At 40.6% G+C, this 17,588-nt stretch overlaps 1 protein-coding gene across 14 annotated transcripts in view; it reads right to left on the bottom strand.

Annotated features, from left to right (window-relative positions):
• Positions 1-17,588, bottom strand: part of Cep112 (centrosomal protein 112) — a 576,146-nt gene that overhangs the window by 34,766 nt on the left and 523,792 nt on the right. For all 14 annotated transcript variants that reach the window (XR_003851118.1, XM_029568391.1, XM_029568396.1 and 11 more), the window contains one exon: positions 14,637-14,726. Coding sequence is in view for 13 of the 14 variants with exons in the window: in XM_029568391.1 (XP_029424251.1) it covers positions 14,637-14,726 (90 nt within the window). In the remaining variant the exon portion in view is untranslated. The remainder of the gene's footprint in view (positions 1-14,636; positions 14,727-17,588) is intronic.

Genomic DNA, 17,588 nt, shown 5'->3' with positions numbered 1-17,588 from the left:
TATCATGGTTTGTCTTCTGTTTAATGTCACAACTCATGAAGAAGTAGCAGCAATTAACCAACATAGGGCTGGAGGTGCAGCTCAGTGTAGTGCTTATCTAGCATGCAAGAGCACTTAGGTTTGCTCTATGTACCCCACTCCCCAAATTTAATCATCGTAATTCTTGCACTATTACCTTCAGCAAGCTTCATTAAAAGACTATACTAAACAAAAATTTAGCTATTTTAAAGGCTAATGAAAACTTAGTAGACAAGTACTTCAGAATTCTAAGTATGATTTTGGGCCAAGTCAAGAGCTGATCACTCATGGAATGTGATCCATGTGCTTACTGGTGGAGCAGGTAAATGTCCACTTCTATGAAGCTATGTGGTACTGTGGAGGCAGTTGGGGACCAAGATTAAGCGCAATACAAGTGCACAGGAGATCAGCTCACAGTAGCATCCCTCAAAGAAATAATCTTTTGTTACAAAGAAGTACATAAAGATTATACACATAATAGAATAAAGAAATACCTAACACTTTTTCTAAAAGGAAAGGCATTTCTCAGAGTCTTCTGGGTTGTTTGGCTGAGGAGAGGGTGAGTAAATCAAACAGTATGCAGCTTGTTAAGAGGGGCAATACTGTAAGTGGGTGACAAAAGGGAAAACAGGAGTCAACAGGCTAGGAATCTTAAGGTCGGCCTACGGTGACACACAGTCCAGAACCCCCCCCCCCCCCCAGTGCTGTAGTCCTAGAGTTCCAGAGGGGAAGACAGGCAGGAACACAACTATGCCATAGGGGGACAATACTCTTTGGCTCCTAAGTAGGGAGAATCCTACACTTTGAGATAAGACTTTTGCTCAGAATCTACAAGACCTCACGATGGGCACGAGAAGAAGGGACCAAGAAGACACCATGAGACTGAAGAAAGGGCAACTCAAGGGAATAATGTTTCTGTCTTGCATATGCCATAGGCTGCCGTGACTTTGTTTCTATCTAGTAGGTACAAGCTCCTTGTGCTAACAAGAGATGAGCTGTTCATCTCCTAAGTGGCTAAACTTCATAGTGAAGAAGACATTATATACATATGCACTCAATATATGTATATATACATACATGTACATGCATATATATGTGTGTATTCTTATTATATTTTATACCCTCAAGAAATCTTAGTGTAGTAGAAATGAGAAAATTTGCCTCAAGTATTTATAATGAACATGATGTATTTAAACTCCAGAAAGGGTAGCTATTAAAAACCCTCAAGAAGTAAAATGTTCCAACGAAATATACATTTAATACCAAACTGAGGCCTAAGCTATACAAGAGAAATTGGTAAGAAAGATGGAAGAATGGACAAAACTTTGTGTTTAGGAATAATAGCAACAGTGACAATCATTAAAACTAGTATCAGTACAGGTTCTGCTTATATATGATGCAGCTCTGTCTGTCTGTCTGCTCCTCTCTCTATCTCTGCAATATATTTTAAAAAATCTGAATACTTCTCAAACACCAGCAACAATCATGTAGAAAATACACGGGAAATCTACAAAAGAAAAAACTCTACATCATAAACCTGGAATTAATTTAACACAAAATATACAACACATTCATCTACAGATACATTTCAGCTGTACTGAAACATACCAAAGAATACCCCACGAAATGCAAAGATGTGAAGTGTTCGATGGAAGACTCAATACTACAAAGATATATTTTAGATATTCTAAAATCATTCATAAGTCCAGTGCAATCACAGCCAATCAGTGGGGACTTACAAAAGAAACTCTACAGACGTAGGACACAACTGACATGAAAGAGGAATGCTTAGGGAGGGCTAAGGTAGTTGTGGGAGGAGCCTTCCCCTGCAAATAACAGTCTGTTAGTACCCCTCTAAGGACTGTATTTGGAATAGCTGGTCTAGCCTTCACAAGAACTCTATGAGGTAGGTCTTCTTCAGGGTAGGGATATGGAGGCAGCACTTGCTCAAGGGTCTATAGCTAGTGTGTGGGAATGGCAGAGCTGGGATTTGAACTGAGACAGTGTGGCTTCAGAATTCACAATCATAAGCACTGTGCTACATAACTGGAATCAGCGCATGAAACACACAAAGAAGAAAAGGCTACAAATAGATTCACATCTACACGGAAGTTTTGATTTCTGACAAAGATGGGATTTTTTAAACATGGGAAATATATCTTAATAAAAACAATATCAATAATTGTCTATCATCTATTTGAAGTAAAACTAATAAGGTAACACTCCTGCATTGGTTTTCTATCCTTGCTACAACAAATGACTTGATTATCTGGCACTAAACATACAAATGTGTTATCTTGTAATTCTATAGGTCAGAAGTTTGAGGGGGCTCAGCTGGTGCATCTGCTGTGGGTATCACAAGGGTAGAATCAAGGTTATCTGGCTCGAGGGCTTATCTGGAACCTCTGGAGAGGACTTTTCCATGTTCAACCAGGTTTTTGGCCAAATTCAGTTCCTTACAGCTACAAGATTGAGGTCTCCATTTCCTTGCTGGCTGTTAGCTCAGAGTGCCTTTTGGTCCCATAGGGCTGCCTGCACTGCTCACCATGTGGCCCTCTCCATCTTTAAAGTGCAATATGACCCCTGCTATTACCACAGCTCCTCTGCCTCCAGCTAGAGGAAGCACCCAGCCCATGAATGGTCATATGTTTGGAATGGGACCACCACTTGAATAATCTGGGACAATCTCTTCTAAGGTTGCTGAAATATCATTAATTATAACTGTAAAGTTTTTGTTTTTTTTTTTTACATTTTCACAAACTCTGGGGATTTGAATATGGATTGCTACCTTAAGCCATTTTATTGATCACAATCTGTATTCTACATAATATATACAAAAATTTGAGGTGGATTAAAGAGTTAGATGTATGAAACAAAACTCAAAAGTTCTATAAGGAAATAAAAAACATATTTTGCACTACTGGGTGAGGTAGGGCCTTCCTAAGCAAATTTTTAAGTCATAAAGAAGACAACAGTGGAGCCTTGTGACAGAAGCCCTGTAATCCCAGCACTCAAGAGGATGAGGCAGAATGATGGTAAATTCAAGGCATTCCTAGGCTACAGAGTGAGTTTAAGGCAACCCTAGGCAATTCAGCAAGATCCTGTCTCAAAAAAAGGAGGGTTGGTTAGGAATAGAGCTCAGGGGAAGAGTATTTGCCTAGCAAGCACAAAGACCTAGGTTCAATCCCAGCCCTAAAAAAAAAAAAAAAAAACCAAGCAAGTAAAAAAACAAATAATATAAAAAACATAAAACATTGAATAAAAATTAAAAGATAAGCAAATGGGAAGTATTTGTGATTTACCAACAAATCATTAATATACAGAATACATATTTAAAACTTCTATAGGTCAACTTAGAAAAATAAAGGGAAAAATTAGCAAATGCTGGGCTTAGATAATCCTTTCCCAAGTTTGCTTCAGTGTCAGGAACTAAGACAAAGAATTATGGGGCTAAGATCATATAGATGTTAGAAATCAGGAAGTCTCGTAAGACTGGCATTTAGGGACGTTTTATGCAGTGGTCTTTGCCAGTTCTAGAGTAGTTGATGAGAAGCTGAAAAGCTGAATAGATGGTTTGACACAGACATAGAGTGACAGGGAGGGAGGGAGAGCAAGGGGGAGAGGGAGGGAGGGAGAGTGAGAGGAAGAGAGGGAGAAGCGGAGAGGGGGAAGGGGGAGGGGGAGAGGGAGGGGAAGGAAGGGAGGAGGACGAGGGAGAGAAGAAGGATAGAGGGGGAGGGAGGGGGAGGAGGAGGAAGGGAGGGAGAGAGAGAGAGAGTAAGGATACTCTAAAAATAAACTGCAGTCTGGGACTTTCTAAGACAGAATATCTGGTAAAATCCCCGTGCTTTGGGAATATTCCAAAAGGTTACACTTTAGGAGTAGGAGTGACTGACTTGGAAATAGACCAGTTCTTTCCAGAAATGAAGTCTGGTCTCAGATCATTTCAATTCCCTAAAAATGAATTGAAGTTATTCAACACTGCAGGGACTACTACCCAATTACCTAGAAATAAATGTAAATTCTCTCTGGAAGAAAATTAACATCATCCTGGATCTGGAATAATTTCTATAAATTTTCTTGTAAAGTATCTGGACTAGTCAATTCAAGGGCCAGGTATGGTGGTGTACACCAAAAATCCTAGTACTCAAGAGGCAGAGGCAGGTGGATTTCTCTGAGATCAAGGCCAGCCTGGTATACAAAGCAAGTTATAAGTCAGCTGGGGCTACAGGAAGACCCTGTCTCAAAGACAAACCAACAAACCAACAAACAAAAAAACAAACTTTAGATTATGGTATCAGACCTAAATTTTAAAAGAATCAAGATATATTGTCAATAGAATTAGGAAAATGATTGAGAATTTTGGCATAGAATAACAAATTTAAAAAGAACTAAATTGAAATTCTAACTGTGAAAAACATAACTACCAAAATTAAGACTGAGGTTAATAAGATTAGATACAGCTAAGAATAAAATTAGTGAACTAGAAGCTAGGCAATGAGAAAATATTCAGAACAAATAACAGATATAGAAAACAGGGTTAGAGGGTTTCTCTCCAATTATAGTTGCAAAACAGAGTAGAGAAAAAAAATTAGGCAGAAATAAAGTACTGAACCTAATACTATAATCACTAAAGAATATTTACAACTCATTCAAAGTCTTTCAACATGGAAGATTTTAGGCCCAGAGGGGCCCATCTGAATTCTACCAATCTTTTTTTCCAAAGCTAGGGATTGAACTCATGGCTTGGGACATGATGTTGGTGTCCTATCTGCATGAGGAGGAGTCCCCTCAACAGGTCTGTCAGGGTCAACATCAACAGGCTGAAAATTTATCCTTTCTCTTTTAATAAATCCTAGAAAATATTCTCTTACCTCCCATGTGTCCTCACTCCTGTGCAGTAAACCTGAGTGCAAATCTTACAAGTGAAGCCAAAAACGATGTTTAAAAAGTCTTTTTTCTAGGGCTGGAGAGATGGCTCAGTGGTTAAGAACACTAGCTGTTCCTGCAGAAGACCTGGGTTCGAATCCCAGCACCCACATAGCAGCTAACAACTGTCCGCAAGTGCAGTTCCAGGGGATCCGACAGCCTCTTCTGTCCTCTGCGGGCATTGCATGACACGGGGGCACTTACCTACATGTAGGCATAACACTCATACACATAAAATAAAAATAATAAATTATAAAAAAGTCTTTTATCCTTTATCAAAGTAATAGAACCCCTAAAAACCCCCCAATTTTCCATGTCATGTCTGTGCACAGAAAGTTGAGTATGAGGTTGTCTCATTCAAAAAAGGCCCACTATCAAACTAATAGTACTTAGTATACTATATTCTTTACTACTGGTTTTTCATTTAATGCAGTAAGTTATCCTTTGTGTTTGAATATTATAATAATATTTTTTCTACCGGAATTATTCTTTCTGATTTTCATAAACAGAATTCCTGCACAATATCTACCTGGACATCTTTCATTGTAGTAAAAACAAATAGCCTTTCTTTCCTTTCTTCTAGTTCAGCTGCTTTAGATCTTTAAACACCTGTGCTCTGTCATGTGTTTTGCCAATAATCAATTTCAATTGCTTCTACCTTTGAATAGCCCCTTTTCAACAGGAAAAGGAGATCCTTCTACTGGACTAAGTGGCATCTTAGTGTGCTGGATGCTCTTTGGAACATGACAAGCACCGTAAATCTTCATCAAGCCTTTCTCTTCTGGTCCTCACGCTGATCCACCCCACCCTCTTTTGCCATCTCTGTGCTTATCTCTTCCTTCACCTCCTCTTTCTAGTTGTTCACTCAATTTCAGGAATTCAGCGAATGCCAGAAAAGTAAGGTTTGATGGACACTGCTCAAGGACACAGGCCTTTGCATCTTCCTGGCAGACCCCATTTCATTCCCAAGGTTAATGCTTCACAGCTCCCATTCCTCAACTGTAGAGGTGGTGTAGAGCACAACTTGGTGTAGGGATTCTACAGTTTAAAAAGCCTCCATCAGGGCTGGGCGTGGTGTCACATGTCTTTAATCCCAGCACTGGGGAGGCAGAGGCAGACGGATCTCTGTGAGTTCAAGGCCAGCCTGGTCTACACAGTGAGTTCCAGGCCAGTTGGGGCTACAGGGAGACCCTGTCTCAAAAAGACCAAAAACAAAACAAAACAAAAAACACCCAAACAAACAAAAAAAACCAAAACCAAAGCAAAAACCCCACCATCATTTATTGGTTTGGGGTAAATCACTTAAGGATTAAAAATAACAAAAAGACTAAAATTATTCCCCAATTATCTTTGAAAATTAGTCAAAAGAAATGATAACATCCTGTCCCATCACTTTATTAGAGGGGCATAAGATGAACCCTGGCCTAGGCAGGCACAGGAGCCCTAAGCAATCCCGGGGTTCTCCTCTGGTCTTCAACGTCCCCCAGTGTTCACTGCAAGGAGAGTCACTTCAGCAATGTAGAAAACGCTTTCTGGAAAAGCAGCTGCAATGATGTGGTGGGTGCTTGGCCGACACTTGGATCTGATATGTCATCAAAGCACAGGATTAAAAACATGCAGCAGGCACATAAGAGATCCCGCCTCCCCTCTCCTCCCCAGCACAATATGTCCAGTGAAGTTGAAAACAAAGGGAATCTGAAGAGAGCAAGGATGAAACACAGAGCACATTCATGCCAGAAGAGTGCTTTCGGTTTGTCATAAAAACAGTGTTGTGATCGCTGTGAACAATTATTAGAGAGGGTTTGGGGATAAGTGCCTAGCTTGCTTTGCCACTAAAATCTCCTAGACTAACTGATTTATAAGGAACATACTGAGATGTGTATTGCAATAAAAATACATTGTCCCTGACGTTGCAGCTCAAGTGTTTGTTTCAGAAAACAGATTTGCATAGTCAAACTCATTGGGAAGATGTGGCCAAAATTAAATGCGGTTCTATCCTTTGTAGAAGCTCAAGCCTTAGGATGATACATCATGCCAGCTGTCTGAGAACAAATGTATTTTGCTGGCACAGGAACAAAAGAATCAGTTTGAATTTTGTAAATAAACTGTGGTTATTAAAATTGCTTAAAACAAGCCAGAATAATAACCATTAAACATGAAAAGTCAATACAAGTCTTTGAATTGTATTTCTGTTGTAATTATTATTCCTGTTTTCATAATGTGCTGTGGGATAAAACATAGTTTTGAGTTGTTAGTACTTTTAAATAGGTTTCACTACAGATGAGTTAGCCCACATCGGGCCAGACTGGGAGGTTTTAAAATCCATTATGGAAAATGGAAATTAAAGGCCTGGAAATCTGTAGAAGACCAATTCTTCCTTTTAACACTTGTCACGATTATTGCTTAATTGATTTTCTGTCTTCACAGCATCATCATCTTTAAGGATGTCCATGACTCCATGGATTTGATGGTTACTCTTGATGATGACTCGGGTGGTTTAAAGATAAGCAATGCTATAAAATGAAAGCTTTGAATGCATTGATCTTGGTTCTCCTCTATCCATGTTATTCCCTGGCAGATCACTGAGTATTGTGGGAGGGAAGCAGACTCCATGGGAAGAACGATGCTAGGAGTTGGAGCAGGAAGTAAGGCACCACTGAGATGTGTTGTTACCTGAAATCTCTTAACTCTAAAAGGCCCAGATTTTACTCTTAAAACCAGGAACCTAGGGAGGAAAAAACATGACGTTCAGTTTATCTGTGGAGAAAATAAAGGACTATTTTGATGCCTTTTCTGCTTTGACCTTCAGAGGTCAAAATAAATTTTTATTTTATGTGTGTGAGTGTTTTGCCTACATGTATCTGAGTACACCTGTGTCATGCAATGTCAGAGGAGGACAGAAGACGGTGTTGGATCCCCTGGAACTGGAGTTAGGGACGGTTGTTAGCTGCCATGTAGGTACTGGAAATTGAAGCCAGGTCCTCTGCAAGAACAGCCAGTGTTCTTGAGCACTGAGCAATCTCTCCAGCCTGAGAAGGAAATTTTAAAAATATTAAATTTATTTGCTATTATTATTATTGTTGTGTGTATGATGTATATATGTATGCCATGGTGGGTACGTAGAAGTCACAGAACAACTCTGGGATGTCAGTTCTCTCCTTCTACTGTGGGTTCCAGGGATTGAGCTCAGGTCATCAGGCTTGCCCAACAAATACTTTTACACTCTGATCTATCTCGCTGGTCCCCGAGAGCATCTTATAAGGGAGATTTAAAAGAAAATTCTTCCCTGTTTTAGAGAAAAAAGGGGGCCTGTGTGGGGAGGGTACTGGCATCTCTCTTTTAGTTTTCCCTAGCTACCTACCAACCCTTTTGGTTGCTATAATTCTGGGGAAAAGCTGAGGGCCACAAAGGGACCACAGGAAGCAATGAATGATCTTGCCAAATGAAATGACCTCCTCAGATGAAAATTTTAAAAGAATAGCTGAAGCATTATCTTCACAAAAGCCTAAATAAATATATGCCCAGAAAAAGACACTTCGATTACTATTTAGGAGGAAAAGCCACAAAAGCAGATGACAAGCCAAGAGGAAGGCGGTGGTTCGGCCCTCTGGAGGATGCAGCAGGGACAGCAAAGATTTCTCAGAACAGTTCAACTCAGCAACTCCTGGTGGATGCTATGAAGGCGAGAGTCCTCATCCTACAAAGTCTGCTGGGAAACTTTCTCTCATGTTCCTGCCATTCAACTCTCTTGGCTCTGCTTTTATCCTCCTATATCCATTCCTTATGATTCCTCTGTATCTGCCCCTACTTTCCTGGTCCCTTGAGTTGGTCCTGCCTGCTCAGGGCCTCCTACCCTCATCTACTCCTTGGCATATCCTGCTGCAGTCTCAATGAGATGGTGCTCACCATCCTAGGGCTCTTTTCTGGAGTTTTCTGTTCAGGTCTTTATGTCTCTATGTGACTGTCATGCTAGCATCTCAGATGTCACATCCAAGAAATAACTGCAGTGCTGACCACTAGGCACCAGCTTACCAATCAAAACAAAGAAAAACTCTGTTTTTTGGCACACTCCTTTCTTTTTTCACTCTTCCACATGTGTGTTGGGAACTTTTCCTTGTAGTGCATCTTTGTTTCTGCTCCTTTCTTTCACAACATCCAGTTCTAGCCTTCCGTGTTTATCCTGTAATGGGAATTCCAGTGAATGGGTCTTATGTACTATTGCTGATTCATCTTTGTAAGGTATAAAATAGACCCCTAGCACTCTCTAGTCACAAGAGATCTCCAGTTGCTACCATTGTCCAACAGTGATTGACGTTTTTAGCATTGCATCCAAGACTGGACACCAACTGCCTTAACACATACCACAGTGCTTAGTAAGGAGGAGATGCTCAATAACAAAGCAGTTTTCTTTCCTTCTTCTTTTTTTTTTAATGGACAAAATGAATGAGACCATTTTTCTGGGCTTGTTTTCCTCTTTACTGATGCTGCCCTCTGGCCAAGATATTACTTAATAGTCCCTGACCACTTCAGAGTGGCTCTGCTACATGACTCTTTGCATTCTGTTCCCTAACTGGAATGTCTTTCCTCTGTTAACTCAATGCCCAGCTCAGAGGCCCCCTTCCCTGCTATGAATAACTAATAACACACACTGCAGCTGCATGTTTTATAGTGTTTGAAGTATTTTTACATTGTTATCTTGTTTTGATGTTCCCAAGAGCCCTGTGGGAAGGTATTATTATTACCATTTTACTGATTAGGAATCTGATATCCAGAGGGGTTCAGGGGCTCAACTAAGAGCCATGACTAGTAGTGAGGAGGGCAGAATTAGAACCACCAGTGCTTTCACACTGCATGACACCAGTTCATGAAGAGTCTTCCCTTACCTGCCCCTAAGTCTTAGTGGAGTTTCTGGAACCACCGCTGCTCCACCCTCAGACCTTAAATACACAGTGATCACTGAGAATGACCCTCGTCATCAGACCCTCTCCTACATTGGTCAGTGCATTTAGGCCTTCATCATGAGGTTGGGGCTACAAAGCTGTGACAGAACTGTGAGGTGTGACTGGCTTTTAGGAACTGTAGATTTTAAAACAACTTATGGGATATTTGTGCCTTACAATCCAGGTTTTTAATGCTTAGACACATCACAATTTTAGGAGCCTGTCAAAAGTTAAAAATGGGATTTGGAATATGGCTTAATGGCAGATCATTTGCTTAGCAAGTGTGAGGCTCTAGTGGGAGAAAAAAAGTATAAAATGTTGAGTAAAAAAGTAACTCTCCTGTCCTGTGAAAAGCACACAACCATAGGCTATTTATTAGGAGATCTCTGAAGTATTGGTTTTAAATTTTTATTTAAAATATTCTTTCTGGGGGAACTAAGTGACTGACGTAATCAAATAGGAAAGAGGAAGAAGTCAACAGTGTAGCAGCAGAGCCCACAGGCTTACTGAACTCTTTAATAAGTGCACTTTCTTTAGCCACTGACAAAGTCAATTAAATCTGTATGATAGCTAATCATATTTTCAAACATTTAGATCACCTAGGAAGCAGAGGACTTAATAGATGTATATTAGCACCCACATTATCTTAGGCTAGAATCTGACACTGTTTAGTGAAGTTGTTATAAACATATGCTTTATATAGTCCTAAAACTGCCTGGTAAAAATGTAGATTCTTCTCCTCTGTATAATTCATCAGACCAAATTACCTATTGTTCTTGTGAATCATGAAACATTATTTGGTCCCAAGGGTGAATTTTAATATTACCTGTGATAGTCTGATTTACACCTGAATCCAAGTGATAGATGGTATCTATCTATTTTATGCAGTGTTTCACATGATGGAAAAGAACACCCAGGGAAGGAACAGAGCACACACAAGCCTACCCTGGGTTAGCCACTACAGTGCCATACACGAAAGAAGTTGTACCCTTCCCAAGGGCTTTAATTTCCTTGCATAAGGAGGAAGTTTGGTCAGAGCTCTGATCTCTCATCCTTTCCTGTAGTTACGGGATTCTTGCTCAGATCTTATCTGGAATTAGAAATTATTAACTCTTGGTACGGTCAAATATAATGGTGACCATAGTTACTATTTGGGAATTTCAGGAAGGATCAAGATTAGGGGCTGGAGAGATGGCTCAGAGGGTAAGAGCACTGGCTGCTCTTGTAGAGGACCCGGGTTTGGTTCCCAGCACCCACATGGTGGCTAACAACCATCCGTAACTCCAGTTCTAGGGGGATCTGACAGCCTCTTTCGACCTCCTCGGGCACTGCATGGCATAGGTGCACCTACCCACATGCATTCAATACACTCATACACATAAAATAAAATATTTTAAAAAAGATTAACATAGGAAACTAGCATTTTCTCCTTCTGTTTCTCTCGAATCTGCACACAAAGGCCAGTGCTTCCTCTGGCCCACTGATGAAGGGACTTGCCTACGGACTCAACTTGCTGACTGGTCAAGGCACAGAGAAGAGCTGATGGCACCAAGGCAAGTGGTGGGTAGCAAGGATACTACCCATCAAGACCTGATGAGAAACAGCCTTTTGTTTTTAATTAAAAACATGACTTTTAAAATGCCTCATTCATTTTTTTGTTTTTGTAAAATCAAAACAGGAATTTTTAAAAAAATGAAAACCAGAAATAGTTTAAACTTATTTAAAGAAAGCAAGTTATAAAAAGCAGCCTAGAAAATTGTCCTTTCTAAGTCTGCCAGTTTCAATTTTGATTCTTCATGCAACTAGCATCAGGATAATATTTGGTTGAAAAGAAAGAGAAGAAAGTTCTAAGTGGCTGTTTTATGGCACTGCAGTTGTTTGATGGCTGACGTGGAGCTGCTACTGTGGTTGTTTTGGCGAATGAATAAAGAAGTCCTAATAGAACATCAGCATTCAGAGATCCTAAGTCCATACAAATCAGACCCTGAGAAATGGCCATGATTACTCCTGGCTAGTCATAAACAAAAGGGGGAACGTGAGTCAAATTTAGATAAAACATTAAGTTAAATTAAAGACAGGCAAATATTATTTATTTATTAACTGCCTATTACTTGCTGCTGCTTTTGTTGAAATAACTGCCTTTATTTTGTTGTTCTAGCTACATCTTAGGACCCTGTGGAAAGAACCTAGTACCTCATGGTTGCAAAGACTTTGCAACATTCAACTTTATCCATGGGCATTTCCTGATATTTCTTTGGTAAACTGTAGCCTAGTAGAATATATCAGGAATTAGTGTAAGAAATATTTTGAAAAGCTATTGTCACTACAAACATGAAAGCAACTTTGATGATCAAAGAGAAGTCAATTAAAAAAAAAAAGACTGAAGTAGTTCCTGAATCCTTCCCTATTGTTCATTTGGGATTTCTTAATTTCCCAACTCTCAATATATTATAGAATTTTCTGTGTGAAGTTTTGCCATGAATTTAAGTGGTATCAACAAAGTTTTACCTTAAGTCATATTTTGCCACAAAATGGAAAAGCTGCAGTCCTCCAGGGAGCTTGTCTTTTATTCTTTCAGTTATAAGAGTTCTCCATAGATGATGGTACTAAGGTGACCTTCAATGGCAATTAGACCCACACTGCATGGACCTGCACAGCATCACACTCCATCTAAGGATGCTTTTTCATCTGTGGCCAAATCTGCTGCATTTGTTATCTTTGTCCCTTGCTTTTCTCTGCTCAAGGAAGATCAACAGCCTCTAGAAGACCATGTTTGCTTTCTTGCCATCCTTAGTAAGCTTACTTTCCTTATCACCCCGGCTTCGTTCTTCTTTACCCTTTCTTTCTTTTTCTTTCTCTTTCTCTCTCTCCCTCCCCTTCCTTCCCTCCCTCCCTCCCTCCTTCCCTCCCTCCCCCTTCTTTCCTTTCTCTCTCCAATATTAACTGGAAATGAACCTCAAAATTGTCATGATAGGAACAAAAGTTTGGAATTCAGATGAATTTGTGTCCAATACACCTTTGCTACATATGAAGTGTGGTCTTATATGACCACTTTGAGTTTTAGTGTGCTGTCTGTAATGGTCATACTGACTTGCTATGACCATCAGAAGGAGTCAATGAACCATTTGTAATACTAGCACAGCGTCTATCACCTTGTAGATATTTGGAAAGTGTGTCTGTTTTCTCACCTAAGTATTTCTATTCTGTTATCTTATTAACTGTGTGACATGAACACTATATAATATATAAATGCATACATGTGTATTTATGAAAATAATTGTACTATATATGTGAAGTATATTATACAGGGAATAAGGGAGTGGGAAGAAGCTAAAGGAAGTCACATCAATGCAGTACATTTATTTTTTCTTACATCTTTATAGATCACATACTTAAGTGTAAATCATAAAGCTGTAAAACTTTTAGGAAAAAAGTAGAAAATCTGCACCACAGTACTAGGCAAAATATTCTATCACTTGGTACTAAAAATATTCTTAAGGGCAAAACAGATAAACTGAACTTAATTAAAATGAAAAAGCTTTTGGTTGATGAGTCTGTTAAAAGATTGAAAAGGCATGCTATAAAGTGTGAGAGAATATGTGAAACTGCATAATTCAGCAACTATTAGTACGCAGTATCTACCAGGTGCTGACATTTTCCATTTTGTATAATTCCCCTCCATGAGATCCTTTTGAGATGAAAAACTTCCCTGTTAGCCATACCAAATGTTTATGGTTTTTAAAAGTCAAAACAACTTATTCTAACTTTCTTGTTCTGAGTGTTACTGTAACGGCTGAAGCATTTTTAGCAAGGCTTCTGGTGGGCTCGATCTATGGCGTGCTCACTGTAACGCGGAGGTGGTCTGCAAGGCTATATCCAATGGCTGAGGACAGTGTGTTTATCCAAGAGTTCATTTACACTCATGTTTTCTGTTGGTTCATTGCTAATTTTTTTACTTTAAATTGTCAAAATTACAGTTAGTATAATTCATTAAAACTAAAGTTGGGTGAAAATAAGCTTGTCATTTGAAAACAAAATAGGTCATTAGCTACTGTCATAGACAGCTTATTTTATCAACAGAATGGAATTCAAAAGAAAATATGATTTATGTCTGTTAAGTAAATAATGTTCATTTATTGTACAAGGCAAAAGATTTATACAGTGTGAAGAGAAATCAGAATATATGTCCAATTGTTTCTGAATTGTGCCATAGCAGGTATTGTTGGCTGCCTACCCGACAGCCATTTCTCCTCCTCTTTGCTGTTTCTCCTTCCTCGCCTACCTCTGTCACCAGTGGGTGATTCTGACTGGTCTAGGCTAGCTCTGGAACTCTCAGTCTCCTGTCCAGGTTTGGGCAGGCTGGGCATGTGCCCTGCTGAGAGAACAAGATAGGAAAGAAGCAGGGAACACATCTAAAAAGATTTCTTTACTCCTCAGAAGAGTCTAGAAATGGATCACCTTCTGCTTGTGGATAGTGCAGATATGGGTGGGATGTGTGGCACTGCTGAAACCATCCTGAGAATTAAGCCAGAAAGGAGGTAGCGTCACCAGAATGCCAGAGATGCAGATCCAGAGCCAGAGGAACCTGCCAACGTCTTGTTCTGTGGGGTTCATACATGCCCCTGTTCATGACAATCCAGCAGGGTATTCTGCTCCTTGAACCCAAAGGATCCTAGCTGACATACTAGTACATAAGCTCCTGAAGCAGAGAAGGGAGTAAGCAAATGAGCCGAAGAGGAGGGGGCCTACCTGCTCCTGTGCCTCCAGTTCTTTGTGCTGTAATTTTTTCTCTCCATATCGCACCTGATTAGAGCGGTTTTCCAGTTCATCTTGTAAAGCCTGAAACAGTGTGAAATAAATACATATCATTGTTCAGTGCAGGAAAAAAAAAATACAGCTTCCCAATAATGGGGTTAGTGTAGAACATAATGGGGAAGTGTCACAGTGTAAAACATGGCCCAAGAATTCTTATATGAGCAAAGACCCACACAGGGGAGTGTGTAGGCCACATAGATATCTGTAGGAGAGCCTTCCTTCCAGTTGTGGATACTGTGTGCAGAGACTTGGGGGAAGCCACAGAAGACATTATGGAGAGGGAGCAGAGGAGAAACAATGAGGCGACTGGGCCATGTGGCATGCCACAGGTCACTGAAGGAGTTTAGGTACCACTCAGAGGCAGACTGGAAGCTCCTGGAGGCTGTGGGCAGGCATTGCTTTGGCTGCAGACTGGAGAGGGGTGAGGTGACAGCAGGGAGGTAGGTCCGGGGCTACTCAGTCTAGTCTACTGGGAAAGGGTGATGGAGAACTGCACCAAGTCAGTAGCAGTTCTTGAGCAAAATGCTGGATTCCAGATACCTTCTGAAGACAGGGTGATGCCCCTGAGGGGCTGGAGGTGGAGCATGAGAAAAAAGAGGACTTCAAGGAGTCTGGCCTGAATAGTTGGAAGACGGCAGTTGGCATTTACAGAGCTGGGGCAGGTTCTAGGAGAAGCCCTGAAGCTCAGCCTAGGACATGAATCTGAAATGCCTATCACTTATCAAGTGTCAGCCCTGGGGTTCAGACAAAATGTCGAAGTTTGGGGCCATTAAACATTCTTTCAATGTATGATGGCACTTGCTTGTAATTGTAACACTTAGGGGGCTGAAGCAGGAGAATCGTGAGTTTAAGGTTAGCCTGGGCTATATGGTAAGATTTTATGCTAAAAAACAAAACAAAACAAAAACAAACTAAGACAAAAATTTCAACATAAGATCAGTCTTTTCTACATAAACATGGACAATAGTTCTTAATTTTGGGGATGGATCTTAGACCCCTTTGAGCATTTAATGAAAGCTATATGGTCACTCCCTCAAAGGGGAAAAACATGTTTTTGATTGTTAGAGGCTGTCTGAAGTCCATCCATGGATAGACCTAATGCTAAGAACTTCTTTTTTAAAGAGTAATATGATTTGAAAATGAGCTTATGTGCATTGGAATCTGTTTGATATTAAATATTATAAGTCCACAATCTCACCAGGTCTGAGAATAAGCTTGGAAATCTCAAATTATTCTAATCATGTTACTGTTGCCAATTCCAAGGAGAAGAATACAATTATTTCTATGCCAGTCAATCATGCATCAATCCTGTACTTCTGACAGCTCTCAATAAATAGGATGGTATGGCACCTTTTCCAAAGCACGTACTTGTGATGAGCACTGATCATGGCGTCAGGCGGAGTGTCCACACATACTGTTCCGCCCCTGATCTTTCTTGCTCTTTAATTCATGCTCACATTGCTGTCAGTGATCTTCTGAAACTTAAATCTAATGATCTTGTCCCCCCACTGAAATGCTGAAGCCATTCCCCAGCATCCCTGAAATACAACTTGAACTCTTTACTGAAGCATACAAAGACCTCGGACACCTGGCATGGTAGAAGCCTCTGTGTGCTTGGGTGCTGTGCTGATGTATCAATACCACCAGTAACAACCTGAGAAGGGTGCATTTTATTTTTAACTTCCAGGACAATCCTTTCCAGCATGTCTTATACTGCCTTCATTAGAGATGAGACTGTGGGAGCTCTATATGGTCATGTAGCTTGCTCAAATCCATATGGCCAGCAGTAAGGCACTGGGCTGGCGTCCATGTTTCACTTCAAATTCAACCTCTGATCTGTGTTCTGCAGCTGCTATCTCACTCTGCCTAGTTTCTCTCCTCTTTGCCCTACCTACCCTACTCTAGGACTCAGGTCAGAGCTCAGTGTGGGCTCCTCTGGACTCCACCTAGTATTGAGAATCAATGTATACATCAGTGTGAAGCTGAGAACAACCCTAGCTCTGGGTTTTCCTGTCACCTCTGCAGGCCCAGTGCCAGCTAGCTCAATGCCTGGTACACAGTGACTCCTGAATCATGTCTGGGAAAGGAACGAACTCATAAACATTGGGACCCTATTCACTGAGGACATTTCCTTCAACCCTCAGAGCTCTGGCTGTCCTTAGTATGCTGCATTTAGCTAAAGGCTAGCATGTGCTTTGAAATACAGAATATTCTCATATCTTTACTGTAACTTCTCTATCCATAGTCAGCTCTGTGCATGCCCAGCACCTATTATTATAATAATATGCTGTCTGGTTTCTCTTACAATAAAGACGTGTTTTTAGTTTTATTTCACAGAAAAATATAGACATGCATCTTCCTTGTCCTAAACAAAAAACTGCTCCCTACCTGGAGGCTGCCTCCTACCTCCTCTTCATCAGCAGGCTCTGGGAGTACCCACAATTTGTCCTGTGTCCTTCTGTCTCTCCACCCCCACCCTCGCTATTCTCCTCAGTCTCACTTCTCTGGACACTTGTTCCCTCTAAATGCCAAAGCCAGAAACCAATTTGCTTCCTCACTCTGCAGCAGTATCTCACGCCTAACTGTGTATTTCTCTTGAACAACGAGGAGTTAATTGTACCCAGTGAAATCAAGGGGTTAAAAAAATACGGCTGCTCCAAGATCGAAGGCCGACTGCATGGAGGCCTTGAGTGGGTGCAGTGGACACAGGAGGTAGAATCATTACTGGGGGCTTGGGAGAAAAAAGGGACTCAGCTATCACAAGGCTTTGACAGTGAGACCTGGGGATATTGAGAACAGAGCAAGTCAGACGTGTTGGGGCAGTATGGTTTTGTCCTGCTGATTGTAAAGAGCTGCTGGGACTTCAAGGAGGACCTGTTGCTCTGA

This window comes from Nannospalax galili, unplaced genomic scaffold (genome assembly GCF_000622305.1).
Source record: "Nannospalax galili isolate Female #2095 unplaced genomic scaffold, S.galili_v1.0 scaffold781, whole genome shotgun sequence".
NCBI classification, from domain to species: Eukaryota; Metazoa; Chordata; class Mammalia; order Rodentia; family Spalacidae; genus Nannospalax; species Nannospalax galili.
This window is presented reverse-complemented; position numbering and strand designations above follow the sequence as displayed.